Source organism: Rhinichthys klamathensis, unplaced genomic scaffold, assembly GCF_029890125.1.
Source record: "Rhinichthys klamathensis goyatoka isolate OS25496 unplaced genomic scaffold, OSU_Roscu_1.1 h1tg000547l_1, whole genome shotgun sequence".
Classification (NCBI taxonomy): domain Eukaryota; kingdom Metazoa; phylum Chordata; class Actinopteri; order Cypriniformes; family Leuciscidae; genus Rhinichthys; species Rhinichthys klamathensis.
In genome coordinates this window covers 1,161,443-1,182,633 of record NW_026607018.1, presented here as the reverse complement: position 1 = coordinate 1,182,633, position 21,191 = coordinate 1,161,443, and the positions used below count along the sequence as shown (strand labels likewise).

Genomic DNA, 21,191 nt, shown 5'->3' with positions numbered 1-21,191 from the left:
ATTTTGGACACTGGTTAGTATTTTTTAAACAGTTAAGTGCTCAGTTAAGTGCAGTAATTCTATGGGACTTAAGACAGTTGGGCCGTACTGGCTTTGTTTCACGCTGGTTACATCCTCACAAGTGCTCATAACTTATCTATGAATTGTGCCAGTTATTTCACCTGATTTGAAGTTTCATTCAATATTGGGAAGATATTTTTATGCTTCATCAGCCAATTGTTTGGTCTTTGAAACCTCTCCGCGTTGGTTTTTAACGAACACACCAAAAAATTATTTCAGCAACAGCAGAAAATTACAGAATAGAAAAATAAATATCAATCCACCTGTTCACCTTTCATTGAAAAGCAAATGAAGAGGACAAAAATAAAAATTTGACACATTTTATGATGCAAGTACTCCGCGTTGGATCACGTCCGAACCGTAACGTCTAGTCATCGGGCTTCGAAGTCTTTGGGCGTGACACCTCTTGCCCTGCTCTGATTGGCCAAGATCAGACTCTTCCAAGTGGCTTCGGTTCTCACTTCCTGTCCGCAGCCGGGTCCTAATTTGAGGGGTGGCGGCGGCGGGACTTGTATTAAAGGTTTTTAAGGAAGTTTGGTCCACCACGTCGTTTCTGTCCTGCACATCTTTCCCTGCTGATGTTCTCTCACTCCGTTTGGGGATTCTGAAACTGCCCCAGTTTTTCAGATGCCGCCTAGTTGTTCCATTTGGCACTAATTTTCCCTGATGTTGGCTCGCGTTTGTCTTCCTCGGCGATCCGTTATACATGGTCGGAGAACTAGAAGAGGTTCTGCTGTGAGACAGCAACAATCTCTCATCCATGTTGTCGAGCTCTGTCTTATCCTCAATAGACTTCGACTGCCTGAGTTTGTCTTTGATGGACACCTGTTCCCACAGCTTGCTCCTCCTCCTGTCCTCCAGGGGGCACTCGCTCTCCTCATCTCTTCTATGAGATTCACCACCCCTAAGCCTGCCCTCCGAACGTTTCGCTGTAGCTGACGCCGCGGTCTCATTTTTCTGAATTTTACAAGCTCCAGAGCCTGAATCAATGACCCCAGAACTGGGAACGTTGTCCATGACCAGGCTGTCCAGTCTAGGAATCTTTGCAGGCTTGTCTGCTTCGATATGCCTTGAGACTCTATAAGGGTTGCTCCCCTTCTCAGTGGAGCCCAGGGCGCTGTTCTGCCCGCAGTGACCCTTTAGAGGTTGGGGGGACGCAGGCACGGGTGGCGCTGTTCGAAAGTAAAACATGGCCTCCTCCAAACGTCTAGTAGAGGATATACCTGACCAGGAGAGAGAAGGAAGAGGTAACAGTTAAAAAGGAGGGGAAAAAACTTTTTCAGTGAGTGTAGTAAACATCATACTAACCGGCAACACGTCCCTGCTCGAGCAGCCTGACGTGGTGATGAAAGATCTGTTCCTGCACTCGGCACACGGTCCGTTTAATCCTCTCCCGGCGGCTGACCATGTACGTCAAATTACGCACCTGAACACATACAAGTACGCAAGACATGAAATCTACTAAAAAGAAACTAAACTTTTTAAAGCGATAGCCAACCCAAAATTTTACCCACCATTTCATTCCAATGTTTTTTATTCATCTTCAAAACACAAATAAAGACATTTCTGATTTTCTCTCATCCTTCTTGGCATTCAATAACCTATAAGGTTTGTTCTCTCGTGTCAAACAGGTACGGATGAGCTTCCATATTTGATGTGCTCTATGCATGTGCTTTGAACAATGTTTATGAACAGTATTAACAAAACCCTAAATGAAATCGGTTCTTCATGTAAAGCGATTATCTCTTGGGTTAAACCACTTGATTTATTTGGATTACTTTTATGGTGTATATTTGAACTTTTTAATGCATGAAAGGTTTGTTAGATGGACAAAAATGATGAGAATTAAAAAAATATCCTAATTTGTGTTAAGAACATGAATGGGTTTGCAAAGACATAAGGGAGTCAGTTTTCTTACATGGAAGAAATTCTCTCATCATGAGAAACCAGAGGCTTATAGGTAAATGACACATTAAAAGAATGTTCTGGGTTGAAGACAAGATATATCGAAAACATTTGGAATTGAGAAAAAAACAGGCCAACGTTTCAGAGGTTTTCAAAGCAAAAATGAGAAAGCTTGTGCTCAAAGCACTTACATCAACTTCCTTTTTGAAGTGGGAATAGTTTTTAGGTTACCAACATAATTCTTGTGGCTGGAGTTCACAGTTACATCACATTCCTTACTGTTTTCTTCCTATCAGAATAATAATTAATTAAATTCCTTCACTACTGATGTTTAAGCCTGCCAATTTAAAAAAAAAGAGGGGGATATTGTGTATTTTTTCTATTTGGGTTTGGCCTAACAACATATTTTATGGTCTAAAGGTAAAGATACAGGTGTGATAATGACTGTGGTGACAATGAAACTAGGACAGAAATTATGTAAAATGTTAATGATAAAACTAGTTTAAAACCTTGATAAAATATGAACTACATTGAACTATCTGCAACTCACTGTTAATTTGAAATCAGGGAAGGCAGAGATTGGATCCTGCTATCTAACTGTCCTGAGCTGTGATTGGCTGCTGCTATCTTTCCTCATACTGATCTAAGCCCATTTTGAAGGTGGTAATGTGGCTCTGCAAAACGTACCCTCTCTAGATCCTGTCGTAAATGCGTGAAGAGGCGGAGTCGCCGCAAAAGCACTTCCTGTTCTCGCCGGGCAAGGCTATCTTCTTCTTCTTTCTTCGGCATGATGAGCGGCTGGTTAAAGTTCACTTTCCTTTTCAACTTCCAGTATTGTAACAAGAAGTCCACCATCTCTAGGGGCAACTGCAGGTGCTCGGCAACTTCATCAGCGGCGACAAAGCGATAGAATTCATCCTCGAGCTGCTGGACTCGAAGCTTACGCTCACTGAGTCTGGTCTCTTCTGTGTTTTGTGCAAGTTTGGGCTGTGAAGGGGATGAGATGTCTGCTCCCCTATTTCTCCTTCTGTCTTCACTGGTCGGGACCTTCACTGGCCTGTCATCATCCCCCTCTTCCTCATTCCAGTCCATGCCTGAGTGCTTAGGACAAAAAGATTTGAACTTGACTTCATCTGCATCTGTGAGGATCGTGTTCATCTTCAACCCACAATGCAGACCGCAGGTCACATGGAACGCCACACGGCAACTTTTGGCAGAACACTACGGGGATTTGGAAAGAGTGGATGTCAGGATTAAACCACAGAAGATGGGGAAAATGTGAAGCAGATTTTTTTGTTTCTACATTTAAACAAAATGTAATGCTACGTTCAGTATTTTTTGTTCATGTTGTGCTGGCTGACATGGCAGTCAATAGTAAATTGAAAATAACATCTAGTGGCGTGGAAGCAGCATCTTGTAAAACAAAATGTTTTAAGTCACTGCAGAATGTGATATTGACCAGTTTTTGTTATTTTTTTTGTTAACTGAAATATAGCTTTAATAAAAATATAAATATTAGATAATGAACTTTAAAAAAACTAAACAAAAATTAGAAATGCTGAAATAAAATAAGTTCTAAATAAGTACTAAAATTACTCAAGCTAAAACTGAAAAATAAATAAATTAAGGCTCAATAGAATTCAAAATATTACCAAAATTATTTTTCTTTTACAAATACTACAATAGTACATAAATAATCCTAAAATAACGGGGATATTAATCTGGTCATTTGAACTCATGTGAATATACAGAATTTTAAAATGTTTTACTATACAGTACTATTTAATTCATATGTTTAAACTTTTTATTAAGAGAAAAATTACTAAGTGACTAACTTTAAATTATTGATGTTATCAATTGATATTTAAATTTTCCAGCACTCAAATTGAAAGATTAAAGATTAAAATGCACTATGCCCTCTGGAAGGTTCTGAATATCTGCATGAACAGCATAAAAAGAGATAAACATCAGCAGTCTGTACCTGAATACAAGCTCCTGTTTTCTCTTTACACAGACAGCATATTAGAGCCCATCTGTTGCTGGGTATTTGAGACACATTAGTGATAGGCTCCATCTTCTCAGGGTTACCAATGCTTACCTACAGATACAGAGCACACAACAGACCATTCTGAGCTCACATTGTACTCTTCCGAGTCATTAACGCAATCACTTTAAAAGTCTTAATTTGTGCGTGCAGCCTTACCTCTGGTATCCAGAGGGCACAGCTGACGTGGACCCACTTGGTGCCACTGCGGGTGGGTTTCATTGCTCCGCCTTTTTTAGGACAGAGATGGCATTTGGGAAAGATGCCCAGCGCGCAGGTACGGCAAAGCCAGCTGCCCTCTGGAACTTTCAGTATACCGTAACATGCCTGTGGGGAGATACATTGTTATGTAATTCATATGTGCTTGCTAGGGCTACCACCGACAAAAGATTTTTCTGGTCGACTAGTATTCGCCATTAGTTGACTAATCGCATGTTTATATTAATGTAATTACTTAAATATATACGGGGGGGGGGCTCAACCATAATGAGCCTTTAATATATAGCCTATTCCGCGCTCAAGCGCACGCATAAAGCTTGTTGCAAAGCACCAGCAAAAAGTAATGACAATGAATGTATCAGAAAAAATAGCAAGGAGACATTTTAATGACTTATTGATAAACTAGTGTTTTCTGAGTCAGTGTCAGCTTCAATGAAGTTGACGATGACGACTCACCAACTCCGCAGTCGACGCACCTTTAAGTCCCTTGCACACTGAGTCCGAAATTTTGCGTTTTTTCGTATTCGTGATTCGGTGGCTCTGAATTGTCAAAACACCATTCAAACTGCTTGCTACGGATGCGAAAAACGCAAAAAATTGAACCCGATCCGATTTTTTTAATGACGGACGCAAGTTTCGGAGGCAGTGTGCAAGCGTGATTGACATAACGTGAGGTCGTATTTATTTTTTAACGTGCGAAAACTTCGGACGCGAATTTCGGACTCGGTGCAAGGGCCTTTAGAGAGAAATGCACCTTTCATACGGATTACAGAGGATAGGTTTTTATTTTAACTGGTTCATTCAAAAGCATTTTTTAAGCTTTCTATAGATATACCTATTTCTCATGTCTGTGAGGCAAGTAGCCTGTATGCTGAGTTTCGTTTCATTTTTGTGACAAGACGGCAGAAAGCACAACCTGTTTGTTTACTTTATTTTACAAAAGTACAACGTATTTTAAGTTGCTTCAGCTGTTATCAGGAAAAAATGCAAGTGATCGCACCACCGCCTCCATGTAATGCAGTAAGAGCGCTATACTTTAGCTTTAACACTATGCACAATCACTTGGATATGCGCCTAATAATAGCGCACATTTATCTAGGTTAACAGAGTGAGTGACCAAGAAAAGTTGCTACTACTTCCATGTTTCAAATAAGCCATATTTGAGGTTGATGGATGATCGAAGAACGTTTGGATTTCCTGCCCGATATACTGTAATTACCACAAAGAACTGAAGTTAACGATCCCTCGCGGACTGCGTGACTACGCCACAGTAGCAGTTTTTTTTTTCCTGCGACAAACCGACTAATACAATTTTGGTCGACTAAGCCTCTTCTAGTCGAATATTAAAGGGTAACTAAACCCTAAACCAACTTTTTTTGTTAATGATCTGGAAGAATATTATATTTATATTATTTTGTGTAGCCTAGGTAGTTAATTAGCATAGTTGTTAGTGTAGTATTGTTAAAAGCATAGTTAGTAGCATAGTATTGCATCAGTTAGGATAGCTTCAAGTTAACGTAGATTTATCTGTATTTAGTACAGTGGTCAGGATGGTAACGCAATAGAGGTGGACATGGGCTTCTCCATACAGCTCGCGCTGAAAAGCAAAGCAGTGCCAAACGCTGCTCCTCCTGCATGGACTCCACCACCGCAGTGGCGTCTTGATGTGAGGGATCATGTATATTTTAATCACAATTTATGGTTAGGCTAAAGTTAATCCTCTGGGGTTGACAAACCCGCCGGCGCATTTTGCTGGATTTTTTCACATAGCGGCAAAATATGAATATGCCTACAGAGAGCGCGCGGTATTGACATCAACTCGACCAAACTCATCACAAGCCGATCGCGATGCGGGAGTTAAGACCGCAGTTTGAGCCAGCGGCTCGAATTGATATGTCCCTGTGTCCACAGACAATTCAACATCCTCCACTTCAAGTGAAGGTGGGGGAGAAAACTTCTCGACTTCAAATGACTGCTCTGTTGCAAAGCTACTTGTGTCACTCCAGTCACTCTCCATTTTAGAGTGTGAAAGCAGCTGTCAAATAATCTGTCACTGCGGGTCTCAGGTGCACGCCCCCCCGCTCAGCCCCGCCCTCGGTTCGTCCCCTCTATCTCTGCTGGGGTCTGCCCACTTTTCCAGCATTTTTCAAATATTGCCAGTGGGTGGAGTCAGGCTCTGACCAGGTGTTTAGTTACCCTTTAAGAGGGGCAGCCTCAGAGCTCTCACATCCTTTCAAACACTCAGTTCGCCCAAACACACATACCTGATGCACACAGATGTTGCACTTGTCACAGAACACCATTTCGTTGCCGTCCTCGCCGTCAGGGGACTGACAGACGTCACACACCACGTCCTCATCGTACTCTATGCCAAGCCCCTCCTCCGTTTCCATGGCATGGCTCATGTTGTCATAGCAACGGCGCTCAAACTCCTCCATGACCCGCTCCATTGTCAGCTCATCCAGGAGTTGCATGCCTACAGGCAAATCAGTTAGCCTGACGTGACATTTGTTTCCACAGAGTGCAAGAAATTTGAGTGCAAAATGGGTAAAATGAAAACTCCAGATTGGATATGCTCACCCATCTTACTGAACTCCTCATTAGTGATCTGCAGCCAAGCTGCATCCTCCTCATTCAAGTCATAACGACACATGCCATCAGCTAGTGTCTGAATACCCACGTACCCCAGCATCGATGACTCAGATGAGCGAATCAGTTTCTTCGGCCTGATGAATAGAGGAGCAGGGCTTTTCGCAGCTACAGTGCTGTAGTGAAAAAAAGAAAGAAAAACACAAATAGATTTAATTTTTAATTAATAGATTTAGATTTAATGGCAACCACCACTAAATAAGATTAGTTTGTAGGGCTGGGTATCGTTCAAAATCTTTCGATCCGGTGCCAATTTCGATACCTCAGTTTCGATACCGGTTCCTAACGATACTTTTTTCGATACCAATTTTATGAAATCCTTTTTAACAAGATTACATAACACATTACCTCCGAAAAACTTTGGTTTTTATTTTTTTCAGTTTGACTCATGCTCCTTAGCCAGTGCACAAAGGGACAAAAACCGTTTTGTAAAGAGCTCATGCTCACCAAAGCTGATTTTTTTTTTTAATAAAAAATACAGTAAAACTTGTAATATTGTGAAATAGTATTACAATTTAAAATCTTATTTGAATATATTTCAAAATGAAATGTATTGAAATGAATTGAATTCAAAGCTGAATTTTCAAAATCATTACTTCAGTGTCACATGACCCTTCAGAAATATGAAAACAGTTTGCTGCTTAATATTTCGGAAAATATGATACATTTTTTCATGATTCTTTGATGAATAAAAAATTCAAAAGAACATAATTTATTTAAAAACGAAATATCTTGTAACATTAAACATGTTTTAATGTCACATTTGATAACTTTAATGCATCCTTGCTGAAAAGAAATTCTGACTAACCAACACATTTTTGGACGGCAGTGTACATTCAGTAGGTTATTATTTATTGCAATATAAACACTGTCAGAGTGGTCAACAAGGTATCTCTTCCTTTACCAATCGAAGAGGAGCAACTTTTATGTTTACTCTGTGCACTGTCAAGGTCTTCATCATATTTGCATAGGCCAGTAGGGGTGGATATGCAAGCTATGTATAGCTGCATGGGAATGTTACTGTTTTTATTTTGTGTATATTTTTTATGTTTTTGTGATGTCCTTGTGTGTGGTGTATAGTGAAGCCAAAGACAAATTTCCACTTGTGGACAATAAAGGAACTAAACTAAACTAAACTAAACTAAACAGTACCACGCGCTGTTGGCATCGAGCCTGGAGAAATGTACCTACACTTTTGATCGACTTTTCCACATCTTTAAGGTATTATGTGTGTGTGCTTGCGTTTCATGAATATGTGCGCGGAGAGTTTGTGTGTGTGTGTGTGCTCGCGTCTCAGTGCTCGCATGAGTCGCGTCTCATATAAGTATGCGTGCGGAGAGTTTGTGAGTCCACGCGCGCGTCTCATATGACTATGTGCGCGGAGAGTTCTGCGCGTCTCGTGTGTGTAGAGTTTTCGTGTATGTGCATTTCATATGTATTTGTTTGAACACTGACGTTGACGAGTTAACTCCGTAGGTATCGAAATCTGGAACCGAACAACATGTCATTTTTCGATACTCGATAGTATCGAGGCAATTCGATCGATACCTAAAAAGTATCGAACTCGGTACCCAGCCCTATTAGTTTGACAGGTAAAAGAAAAAAAAAGTGTTGTACCGCACTGTACACTGTGGTATGGAATCGGGACTGACAGGGACTTGAACCCCTTTCTCCCACTCCTGTCGCCAGGGATCGGCCAGCTCATAATAATCCTCTGGATTCAGCTGGTAAGAATCATGCAGCTTCATAGCGGTGATCAGGTCTGTCCTGAACACCTTGGAAGAGAGAGAGAGAGAAGAGGGGTTGCATGAAAAGATTTGTGTTTGTGACAGAGCAACAAATATCTATGACATTATCATCTTTATCTGTTAGGGTCGTATTGGGGCAGTAGTCTGAGTGCAAGACAGTCCCACGTACCTCTGAGGGTCTCTTTCCATTCTGTTTCCTGTGCTTGGAGTGCTGAGACCAGGACGTGGAGATACCTGAAAGAAACAGAAAAACATGCTACTCTATGCTCAATAACACTGAGGACATAAATTGTGTAACTGCGAGAGAGACTACTCATGTTATTAGCAGCAATAATGATCATTTTCATTTCAGCAAGTGGCAGTATTAGGGATAAAGGGATTGTGGGGCTATAGCTAAAGGGCTGAATGCTAAAACATCTTTGTTTCTCTTCAATTGTAACATATATCCAAGTGAAATGGCTTCTTAAACGAGAAAAAAAAAGTAGTGCTGGGCTTGATTTTGTCCATCTGCAATTTATTGGAATATAGTCGTTTCCTAATTGCTGCAATCTCATGTGAGTGACAGTTTGCTATTGTCCAGATCTCTTCTCTGGTGCACACGTCATCAGACAAAAGATGTTGTTGAGAGATTAACTTGAAACTTGAGAGGACAAGTGTAGGAAAGATTACAAGGGCACATACATTTTAAAGAAAAATAACGACGAGCGCTGATAAATTATTTATAATAAACACTGCAATATTCTGAAGAAAAAAAAGAAAAGAAAAAAAGTAAACCAAAGCCACCGTGAAGAAAAAAAATGGCAATTTTCAATAGCATCTCAATTTTCATTATTGAGGCGAGGAACGAGGACTGAGGAAGCGCCTAGAGGAGCTTTGAGCGAGGATGCACAGGTGTATCCTATACAGAAGTGTTTCTTAATGAAAAACCTGACACCCGTTTAAATTCTCCTCTCCCTTCACAGCTTTTACAATCATTTTAATTTATGTTTTCCCTTGCAATCTCACATATATCAACAGGGCACAATTAATATTTATTAGCAATTTCTTAAATAACCATAGTTCAAAAACATAAGGGTAGATCCCTTGAGTGCAGCTGATGATGCTTTGAAAAGACACTGAGCGATCAAGAATATTCCAATACACAAATATGATTTCCTTATTTTCTGGACCTTGCATCCTTCCCTCGCATCCTAAGGGGGAAGGGTCTGAGACGCAAGGAAAGGAAATAAGGATGAACAAATAAGAAATGAGAACTAACCTAGGTTTCTCTAGGCAAGTTGGTACTAAAAAATAGTGTCTGTTTACTTACTTCCATTGTCCGAGTCCTCACTGGTGCTTGGGACACGGCTTCGCTTCATCCTCAGCTACCGTGGCCTTCAAGTGATGCAGAAATCTGCAGAGGTTGATCAAACATTAGCAGAACATTCCTGAAAACTGATCCTGCAGAGATCACTGCTGTGTGCTTGTGCTTCCCTCAGCCAGCCACAACTTGACAGAGAGTGACATTTAGAGTTAAATGAGACTTGACTTAAACCTAATTCAAATTAAATGCTGTTAAAATTCTTAATATTTGAATTTATATAATTGCATCTCAGCCTAATATGCAGATTCAACTTATAAGTAATACAGAGTTGTAGCTGACTCCTTCAAAAAGTGTAAACAATGTGGGGCTATACAACCATTGCTGTTTGGTTGAGCATCTTGACATAACAACGTCGGTTCAACCAATACAGTGGGTCTGAGGGCGGGACTATCTGTTGAACCGACCATTGGCAAACGGGGGCGTGTGCATGAAATTTTACACACTTCACCTTAAAGTTTAGGTTATCCTGCTCTGATAAAGATATCAGTTTAAAACAAACTAATTTTTCAAATGTCATATAGAGCAGTCAAATCACATAACTCGAAAAAAAAAACGAATTAAAAAATATATTTTTAAACTATGTTTAGCAAAATAACATTGTCACACTTCTGTACAATGCACATTGCACACATGCCTGGGACGTCATAAGCAATAACAGTAGACTGACGGCCCAGTTTCACTGAGAAATAAAATGAATCCGTGTATTTTTCCATGCACTTTCCAGCTTTAGACACAGACAGAATTTTTAGCCACTTAACACAGTTAAAGCAGAACTACTTTTCATTAAAGAGCATAAAACAACATTAACAAAGGAAATTGTGTTTTTTATTAATATATTCATGGGACTAAGCAAAGCAAACTCATTTATAAAAACATTGAAAATAGTATAGTCTGCCCAACTTGCGTTTATATGAATTTAACCAAAATCATAAGATTAAAAATACTTCCACATCTCACAACTATCAGCTAATTTAAACTGCATGACCAGATGGCAAAAAAATATATAAACCCTTTACAGCAGAACGTCTCACTCCGTATAAACAACAGCAGTTCACGCAGTGCAAACGCTTCATGTGACGCTGCTGACAGACCACGCCTCTTGACGTCACATAGCTGTTCATTTTAATGCCAGTTAGAAATTAAAAACATTATTTATTTTAATAATAGTAATTAAAAATATATATAACAGTAATTTTAGTGTTTAATACACAACCTATGCTCCACGTTGGTATATTTAAACATCAACCTATAGTATCAACAACAAACAAATATGTCGCTACATTCGTTCGATCAGAAAACTAAGTTATATTGCACAAATACATACATTTGGCAGATTTAACTTTTAACGCAAATCCTAAAGAAAAGTTGAATATTTTCTACCGTTATTTTCCCAACATCACGGCAGAGATGAAATCGGACCAACCCAGACCGTTGCATGCGGAAAAATATCAAACATCCCTCTGAAACCTAATCACAATTCATTTATAAACTAAAATGGCAAGACATCGACATGCGTTTGGTATCATTTGCTGGTTCAATACCAAAACTTTTAGGCTAAATAACATAAGCCGCAGTCAGGCCAGGACGCGCGCGCCTAACTTACGATTACGATATGACGCTTGGACACACATACACATACACGCACACATGCGCGCGCACGGCCAGCAGCTATACGATTCAAAGTAACTACCAAATATCAAAGCAAACCGCACCATTAACTTATAGGAATTAATAAGGAGGCCAAATGTATGTAAACATTCATTTAGGGAATCGTCTGCTGCATCTCAACTTAATCTTTTGGCGCCATTTTAATGGCGTGCTACATTTGCACCGGACCATCTGCATGAAGAGCTCGCGGAAATTATGGAAAACATTTGCACGTCCCTGCCTGTAAAATATATACTACATTACAGCAAATATTTTTAATGTACCTACAAAAAAGGTCTTCTTGTTCCTGCGGTGGCGTTTCTATATGGCGCTTGCTCAGAGTTTGAGTAGTCGCCTCTCCTCCACCCCACATACACAAACACATGCAGGTTACGTATGCGCGCCTCTACTGCTGTTTTCCTCATGCACCCGCAGGGGGAGCTGGTGCGCGCGCGCGCACACACACAAGATTATTATCATGACTTCCATTTCAGCTGTTTCATAATAACCAAATCTGGTTTGTTTGGAATTTGATTATTATTTATAATTTGATTATTATTAATCCATAGGAAGCCTGTGTAAATAAATAAAGATTTAATATTATGTTATACAAATATTACATTTTATACTACCAATCAAAAGTTGGTTTAATAATGTAATACATTTTAATTATCAATCAAATCTAATTAATCACACATACAAAAGTATGAATGCATTGGGGTTTACTTAGGTAAGATGCGTCATGAATATCTTAGGCATGGAAAAGGTACAAAATAAAAAAAACTGGAAATCACACAGGATCACTTCACAACAAAAAGCTTTTTTCATCAATTTCCTTTATTAGATTTTAGATCCTGTTGAAGGATAGATAAATGAATTGTGTTAGGAATACCTGACACAAAACCCATCATATTGATTAAATGGAGTGAGGCCAGGAATAAAAATCAACTAATGCTATTTTTTATGGATTTCTTTTGGTTGTGTGTACATTTTTAGAATGTTTTTTATTGCGTTAGTGCAACAAATAACCACTAGGGGGTCACACTTAACCATGTGTCAAGATGGCAGTGCATGGATACACTAGACAGGATGGAGGGAGGAGCTTATTTTTGACACATCAGTGGCCAATCGAAAACAGCTCCTCATCCCACCCCTCTCAAACCACTTCTGTAGGCCTCAGGAGAAAGGTTCACAAATAGCTAAATCAAATCACTACTAAAACAGTCTTTTGGAGGAAATGTAAGGATCAGGAGTGGGCTAACTGTGTTAGAGAAAGTACTGCTTTATAACTAGTCAGGAGAGACCCAAAACGAGGCCAAGGTGGAACAACAGACGTCTGACTGACATGTGCATGCATGAACATGATTTCTGATGGGTCTGATCACAACAGGTCTGCAGATGAGGCAGAAGGGGTCCTGATTACGGACTCCGCTTTGGTGCATGTTCATTTGAGAGCCAGAATAGCATCGTAGGATTTTCCAGTGCGACAGACCTGCACGTCCCTGAATCCTGCATCAGTGAGCAGACGTGTATAATGAGAGGGTGGATGCTCCTTCCCTTCTGTCTGAACCAGCATGTTCAGAGAAAACATCTGAACTGTGGTTGGACCCCGGCGGTTCTCAAACAACAGTGCCTCTACGATCAGAACGCCTCCACCTAGATAAAAATGTAGGTCAGATGCTTTGAAATGTATCATTTTAGGGCCACTAATTATCGACCAATTAATGACATGTTTTCTCACCTGGATGACATGCTGCATGAATCTTCCTCAGTAGTTTGAGATTTTTTTCCTCTTTCCAGTCATGAATGATTCGGGCCAGAATGTACAAATCTGCAGGAGGGATTTCTCCTTCAAAAAAGTCCCCTACAAGCACACAGAAACAAATACCGGTACCTAGGTTTTTCATAGATTAGAAATGCCATACTAGAGTTATAATACTTTCACATTTTTATAATATTGTCATTAGTTTAGTTTTCACATCATCATGCACATCATTGCTAGTTTTACACGGCCATTTAAACGTTTGTGGTCAGTTTGATTTTTAATGTTTTTTAAAAGTCTCTTATGCTCATCAAGGCTGAATTTATTTGATCAAAAATACAGTAAAACTGTAATAATGTGAAATATTATTGTAATTTAAAATAATTGGTTTAAAATACATTTTAAAATGTAATTTATTCTTGTGATGGCAAAGCTGAATTTTCATCTTCAATGTCACATGATCCTTCAAAATCCAATGTGGATTAGGCCGATAAAAAAAACATTTCTTATTATGTTGAAACAGTTGTGCTGCATAATAATATCTGTGGAAAATGTGATACATTTTCTTCAGGGTTATTTAATGAATAGAAAGTTAAATAAAATCTTTTATAATTATGTAAAGTCTTTACTGTCACTTTTAATCAATTTAATGCATCCTTGCTAAATATAATTATTAATTTTTTACTGATCCCAAAAATATGAATGAATGTAGTGTAGAGTTTTGTAGTTTCAGTTGACTTAGTTTTCTCAGTTAATGTGATAATAACTGGTATCATTTAAAAATGCCTACATTTATCAGCACAGTGTTACTGCTATCAAGTGGCATTTTCATATTTAATTCAGACATTTTTATAATACACTGTATTTAAAACTAAAACACAATCATTTGAGACCATTTTTGTTTGAGTTAGTTTTGGAGTCATGCAAATTAGTTTCAGTTTTTCCCCGATTATTTTATTTTCAGTTTAGCTAAGATTATTTTTTATATATTTCAATTTTCATTGACTATAATAACACTACAAACTTTAAAAAGGTCCTGTTGTCAGGACAGCTACTAGACTGCTTGTTTTGTTTTTTGTTTTTTACAAGGTTGGCAACCATTACCAATGTTACAATGCATCGTTACACACCCTCTTGAAAACCGATGGTGTCATCTTGCTGAGCAAAATGCTGCTGAGCAGTCTGAACCACAGCTGGGAGATCCAGAACCGTGACAGTGGAGGAAGGATACTCTTTCGCCAGCTCCCGCGCTAATCCACCAGAGCAGCCTGCAAAGCATCTCAAAAAATAACAACTTGTAATGCTACTGCCTCTTGCATATTTGATAAAAACTGCAATTATGAGCGGTCTCATTTTGGCTTAAATCATTCTCATAGGGAAAGAGCTACGTAAAACTACATTCACACTCACCTCCCAGATCTATCACGGACTTGAATCTAGATAGATCGAATGCTGTCACTATGTCATGGCCGTCAATGACCCACGTAGAGTTCATCAGTCCCATGAACTTCAGCATCTCCTCTTCTGACCTGAAACAAAACAGCACACACCGGTGTCAACAGATGGATCTTTTCCAGATGGATTCACATGAAAAGTAGGACAAACCAACCTTAAAATTGACACTTATACCATCTGTTAGAGAACATGTGCACTGACTTCCAACAGATGCACAATCATAAAAAAGATTATGCATTAAATCCAATTATAGGTCAAATTAATGAAAAGCAAAAATAACAAAAATGTGCGTAACACTTTACAATAAGGTCTCATTTGTCAACAATAGAGCTGCAGAGCCGAAGCACAAACAAAACACGTTCTTCCGCAAAATACATGCGGTTTTGTTTTTTAACCGCTGGTGTAATTTTAATCAAAATATTTATTAGTAAATGGTGAAATTAACTTGAACTATCAATGAACAACAATTCTACAGCATTTATTAAGCTTAGTTAATGTTAACTAATGTAGTTAACTATTGTTAATAAACTGATCCTTATTGTAAAGTGTTGCCAATGTATCAGTTATTGAATTTATATCTCCATACACAGTTCCATGCACCCAAACTAATAGACTGTGAGATGCCTTCATGCACACTCACAGCATCACACAAACCCGAACGATTACAAAACACGCAGTTCATAAAATAACACAAGTCATTCTTTCACAATCACATACACACTATAGCACACACCACCCCTCCAGATGTGGGAACAGCCTTTCATAAAGCCTCAAAATGTAATGGGTTTAAAGTCCATGACCTAGAATTACACAGCACCAGCGGCTAATCGCTTAAGACTGCCTCAGTGCAGTCAAAGAAATGACTTTTAATCTAGTGACGTCTAAGGACAAAAAAAACACCCCCCCCCCCCCCCCCCCCCCATATGGTAGCAGCTGCTAATATTAGATTTTTTTTTTTTTTACAAATTCACACAAACCTGTATATGGCAGAGAAGATCTCTTCAGACGGGAGGCCAAAGGTTTTCTCATTCTGGTTCTTTCCATCCCTGAGAGGTTTTCAGATATTCAGATTATTCAACTGTTGTTTTAGAAATGCAGATGACTTCCAAATAACTGTTTAGTTTTAAGAAGGCATGCTTTTCTTTTTCATTGATCACAAATCCTGATGTGTCCAAATTTATCATGAAAGAAGGATTTTAAAGTGGCCTGGGAACAAGTGTTTTTCAAAACAGTAATGGGTGATGAAAACGCAGATGCCTACCTAACAGCATCTACCAGATTGTTCCAGAGTGGGTAGATGGTCTGAGAGTAATAAATAATCAAATCATGTAGAGATTTGGGGCTGGTCTTGGCCAGGTATAGATTAGCAACATCTGTACTGCTGTAATGAGCTATAAGAGAAGACAAGAGTAAAGGTTAAGAGACTGGGCAAATAATAAACTAGACACAACGGATGGATGATTTTATGAACAAACGAATCCTGTTCTGACATTCATCGCCTTTACATTATAGAGGAATCAGGTTATTTCCAGCTACTTGTGGAGGAATATAAGATACTTCAGCAGCTCACCTGTTCCGTGTACCACTTCCACATCCACAATCTCAATGGCGACCAGCACATCCAGTAACCGCTCTATACCATCTTCACTGGTGCCAAGCTTCTGTGCCACTTCAGCTGCATTTAGGGGCTTTTGGGACTGAAGGAGAAGGTCGAACAACCCTAACTCACAAGCTGAGAATATCGCCTGGAGGAGAATGATTAAATAAAAAAGTGTTTGCCATGTCTTTAAAAAGATATAGGAAACACAAGCATACATGCAAAATGCATTTTAACCATAGACAGTAAAAGAACACACACACACATACTCAAAAACAAGCCAATATTTTGATTATTGATTTACTATGAAGGAATATGGCTTTTGCAATGTGATTTTTGGGATTAAATTTACACTAATATTGTGAAATATTATTACTATTTAAAATGACTTATTGACTTATGATTTATATTTTTTATATAATGTTAAATGTAATCTATATCTGTGATGGCAAAGCTGAATTTTCAGCACCCATTACAGAAATCAATGTAATATTCTGATTAAGAAACATGCTTATAATTATCAATTTTGACAATAGTAGTACTGCTTATTAATTCTGTGCAAGTCGTGATACATTTTCTTCCAGGATCCGTTGATGAATAGAATTTTTTTTTGGACTAAATCTACATACCCAAAGTTAAGGGTAGTATAAATATTATCAGCCCATGAACATCAGATTTTAGGTTCAAATCTACAAATGTGTATATGTCACATCATGGGTCTGAAAATGAAGGACGACGAAGAAGTATCAAAATAATAGTTTAGTATAGCCAACACAAACAACAGCAGAAGACGAACTGATGGAACTGAAGAGCTTAAATACACAAGATAATGAACCAAATACAATCTTTAAAGGTTCTTTACACGTAGTAACAGTTCTATTTAGTACCGTATCGTCCTGAAGAACCCTTTATATGCTGAAATGGTTCTTTTTGTTAGAGTTTAGGGTTCTTTATTCACGCTTTTTTTGTTTTTCAAATCTATAACTGTCAAAGCCTTCTCATTACTGATTTTCTGGAGCTCAGCTATACAACTAGTTACTACACAGACTGTCAACATACTCTCAACAGGTAAATTCTTTCTTTCTTAAAATGTCTATCAATTATAACTTTAAAAATTGTAACAATCATTTCCTAACTATCATGTCTTTTTCTCTTTTTAGTATAACAGAACATGTAAGTGTGAGCAGCTCTGTTCACACGCATCTTCTCTTCTCCTCAAATTAAGTTACAGAAATATGGAAGATATGATCCATATTGTTTGATTTTTTAAATTATGACTTTATGCCTAAACATACCCAGTCACAAAAAAACATTAAAACTATACCATGTCTTTATATTACTTTTTCCTTTTAAGATGCCAAAGGCCTCATACTGTCCATTTCTTTAAATAATTTTGGCCTTCATTAACAAAATTGTTTTTACATAATCAAATGGAAGAGACACATAACTCTAAACTCAATTGTGTATTTCAGATGCCGTCACGTATCAAAACCTCATCATCTGCAGAGAGAAACTGCCACTCAGAATACACACATAATGAAGGATGTAAAGACATCATAAGAGGATTGTGAAGATATTTCACTGGAACTTGGTCTTCATTACTTCTATATTGTGTTCAATGCCAATTGTTATTTAATAATGTATTCAGCTAACCTCTGTTGTAAGAGCACTGTCATTTTTGCTACAATCTGCCATGTCAATAAAAAATAAAAGTACCTAATTAACAACATGCTCTTTTTTTTTTAAAATGTAAAACCCAAATAGAGGCAACAAGATATAAGACCAGGCAGATAAAGGGCTAAAAAAAAACAATATTAATACATAATTTATAAAAAATAATAGTAAAATTAATAATATGAAGATACTAATATAAATGAAAATAAAATATCATTGAAAAGGTTATTTATAACACCATTAAGGTCCTATATAGCACTTTTAAAGCATGGTTATTTATGGAACCTTATAAAAAGGGTTCTATTTAGCATCAAAAAACAAGCCGAAGAACCCTAATTTGGAACTGTTTAGAACCATTTTTCTTAGATAAAGGCAGGCGAAGCAGGAACTAAACAATGAAAATGAAACAAAAACTGAGCATAAATGTTACAATATTAGGGAAAGTATATATTTTAGGTAATACGGCTGGTTACAATTTCTTATAGGTTATTCTCTATTTTGAATCACAATAATCACTTTTTGCCTCTGGTTCATTGTACAAGTCTTTGCAAAACTCTACATAATAATTGTAAAGTAAATAACAACTCTCCATCTTAAGCATCAAGCTTTCTAGGATTTAACAATCTTACAGAATCTCATGGTATACCAAAGGCTTGAGTCATCTCGGGGTTCCACTCAGTGGCTTTTAAAAAGTCATAGGCCGGTCCTGCTGGAGGCGAAATAAGCCCTGATGGCCACAGTGGAAAATGAGACATGACAGGGGACTGCTACAAATAATAGATGCTCTCACATTAAACATTTACTCATAATCCAACAATAAATGCCACGTGTGGTAAACACATTATTAAAGTGGTCTGCTAATGATGTTTGAGGTGATTCCTGTACCTGCAGAAAGGAGCACAGAAGCACTCATAAAAAAAAGTGTATTAGGGAGATACAGCATGAATCACAGACCTTTGAGATCCGGAATCCATTCAAATATTCCAAGAGTTTGAAAGGGTAGTCCAGTTCACTCTGGGATAAATGCTCAGCCATGATGAGAAATGTCCCTCCTGCAAAAAGTGAAACACCATCATCAGCATCACAATCATGAACAGGCTCCAACTTACAATGCAACTCAACTGTCAGATCCTCACAATTCTTGACAAGTGAATGTGAAATATTTATTTAGTCAGTAGAAGTTATTTTTGGAGGATACATTCCTGATTTAACACTTTAACCACATACCCTGTGCATTACCTTTTCACAGAAAATACAGAAAACTAAAATATGATGACATCATGTACCAATCTTGCAGGCCCATAATTTCTTTAGTTTGTATTGGATGATGTACATCATCTTATTGACATATACATGCTATACAACTTATTTTCTGTACTCCATTCTTTGTAAAAAGTCTTTTAATGCTTTAAATTAAAACAAAATATGCACTGAGAAGACACAAAAGCAGAAAGCATCATTGGCTACATGTCTATAACAAAGGCTGTTTTCAAACGGTCCATGGAAAAGTTTAGAATGTGTAAAAAAAAATAAAAAATGGAAAAAAAAGGTAGATTAAAATAAATAGGCCAATTTATTAAAATAAAAATCTACATTTGATTTAAATAAATAAAAAACATCTACCAGTACAGTACAGTGAGTAGGAAAACATGTAATAATGTAACAATAGAAATTAAACATTTTCATATTTATTTACACATTTAAAATGTTGATTTTTTTCCCCCACAGTGTAAATTGTGACTCTTTATATATGAAAATGTATTAGATTGGTCCGTGGCATATCTAAAAAAAATATTTATCAGTCTAGAGTAGACTAACTCACGCAAAATGTATTAAACATTTCCGTCTGTATGCATTTTCCTCTCAAATGAGATTTGAGAACACATTTTCATACACAGCCGATGAAACAATGTATTGTGTAACCACAAAATCATCATGCGAGCTCCCCACGAGGGCATGTACGTGATACACTGACCAGTTGTGCGAGAATAATACAGTCGATAGTATATATTGTGTATAAAGATGCAATATGTCGATATATGCAGAGTTTAAGACCATATCATCACTTGACGCTTAAGCAGTGTTTACAGTTCAAGAAAACGAGACTTACCAAACAAAAGACAGCCGGTTTGATGTTGTTCTGTTGTAAATAATTCTAATGCAAATTTGACTCTTTGACAGTCATCCCGTGAAAAAGAAAGTACCGTTCGAGAAATGAAATACGCAAGAATCGCACTACTTTACACTATTCTGCTCTGCTGACGTCCGATTTGTTAACCAAGCGTTCATTTGAGTCGGATCCTTTCAGTGAATCTGTTGAGCCAGTTCATAAAACCGGAGTTTGATCAATTCATTCACGAACTGGACTGAATTAAGTCCGAGCGGCTTCTACCGACTCATTAAACTGAGAACCATAATAAACAATCTTGCCACTTATCGTTTTACTGTAACGTTTAGGGGATTTAACACGCCAATCACGGAGGACGTCATAAGTAACGCAAAAGAATCGCTAAAATTCTGAACCGGTTCGAAAGAACTGTTGAAAACACCCGAAACCAGTATGGTTTTAGTGACACCTGGCGGTTAATATCCCACAATTTCAATTACTATGCTGTTAGTGTTTTGTCATTTTTGTTTAATGAAAATAATATCCCCCAAGGAAGTGGAATTATTTATGGTGGGAAAACACCACGTCTAACATCAACAGGTATTCCTGTTCATTTTCTTGCCAGTGTTAAAATCAAGCTATCAAAAGTCTTAGCTTGACGACTGCAAGGTATAGTTTGCCTTTTAATAAAAATAATGACAACACACAAACTCATTTAAGAAACAGAGTTCGAAAAGTTTTTTCAGAAAAGGATTGAGCATCATTTAATTAAGTACACTGGGCTTAATTAGAGGCCCAAACTGTCCTGTGAAATAAGCTTGCAGTTTAGACATTGTAATTTAGTTTTGTTGCATCTCTAATTGTGTAAATGGGGTGTGAGATCCACAGTACTGAAGTCTCTGTGTTGTTCAGTTCTAACAAGATTGTGACATTTCACACTGCTGTTTGAAAATATATCAAA

At 37.8% G+C, this 21,191-nt stretch overlaps 2 protein-coding genes across 2 annotated transcripts; both read right to left on the bottom strand.

Annotated features, from left to right (window-relative positions):
- Positions 1-161: 161 nt before the first annotated feature.
- On the bottom strand, positions 162-12,059 carry jade1 (jade family PHD finger 1). Its single transcript, XM_056238868.1, has 11 exons — positions 11,924-12,059; positions 9,935-10,018; positions 8,795-8,859; positions 8,495-8,652; positions 6,809-6,993; positions 6,493-6,704; positions 4,169-4,336; positions 3,947-4,063; positions 2,653-3,186; positions 1,369-1,486; positions 162-1,283 (listed from the first exon to the last, which is right to left on the bottom strand). The coding sequence occupies exons 2-11, from the start codon at positions 9,981-9,983 to the stop codon at positions 382-384; spliced, it is 2,508 nt and encodes an 835-aa protein (XP_056094843.1). The 5' UTR covers positions 9,984-10,018; positions 11,924-12,059; the 3' UTR covers positions 162-381.
- Positions 12,060-12,603: 544 nt separating this feature from the next.
- asmt2 (acetylserotonin O-methyltransferase 2) lies at positions 12,604-20,545 on the bottom strand. Its single transcript, XM_056238886.1, has 9 exons — positions 20,234-20,545; positions 19,078-19,175; positions 16,423-16,597; positions 16,114-16,243; positions 15,830-15,898; positions 14,808-14,926; positions 14,528-14,665; positions 13,377-13,499; positions 12,604-13,291 (listed from the first exon to the last, which is right to left on the bottom strand). Exons 2-9 carry the CDS (start codon positions 19,156-19,158, stop codon positions 13,080-13,082), a joined length of 1,047 nt encoding a protein of 348 aa, XP_056094861.1. The 5' UTR covers positions 19,159-19,175; positions 20,234-20,545; the 3' UTR covers positions 12,604-13,079.
- Positions 20,546-21,191: the final 646 nt, after the last annotated feature.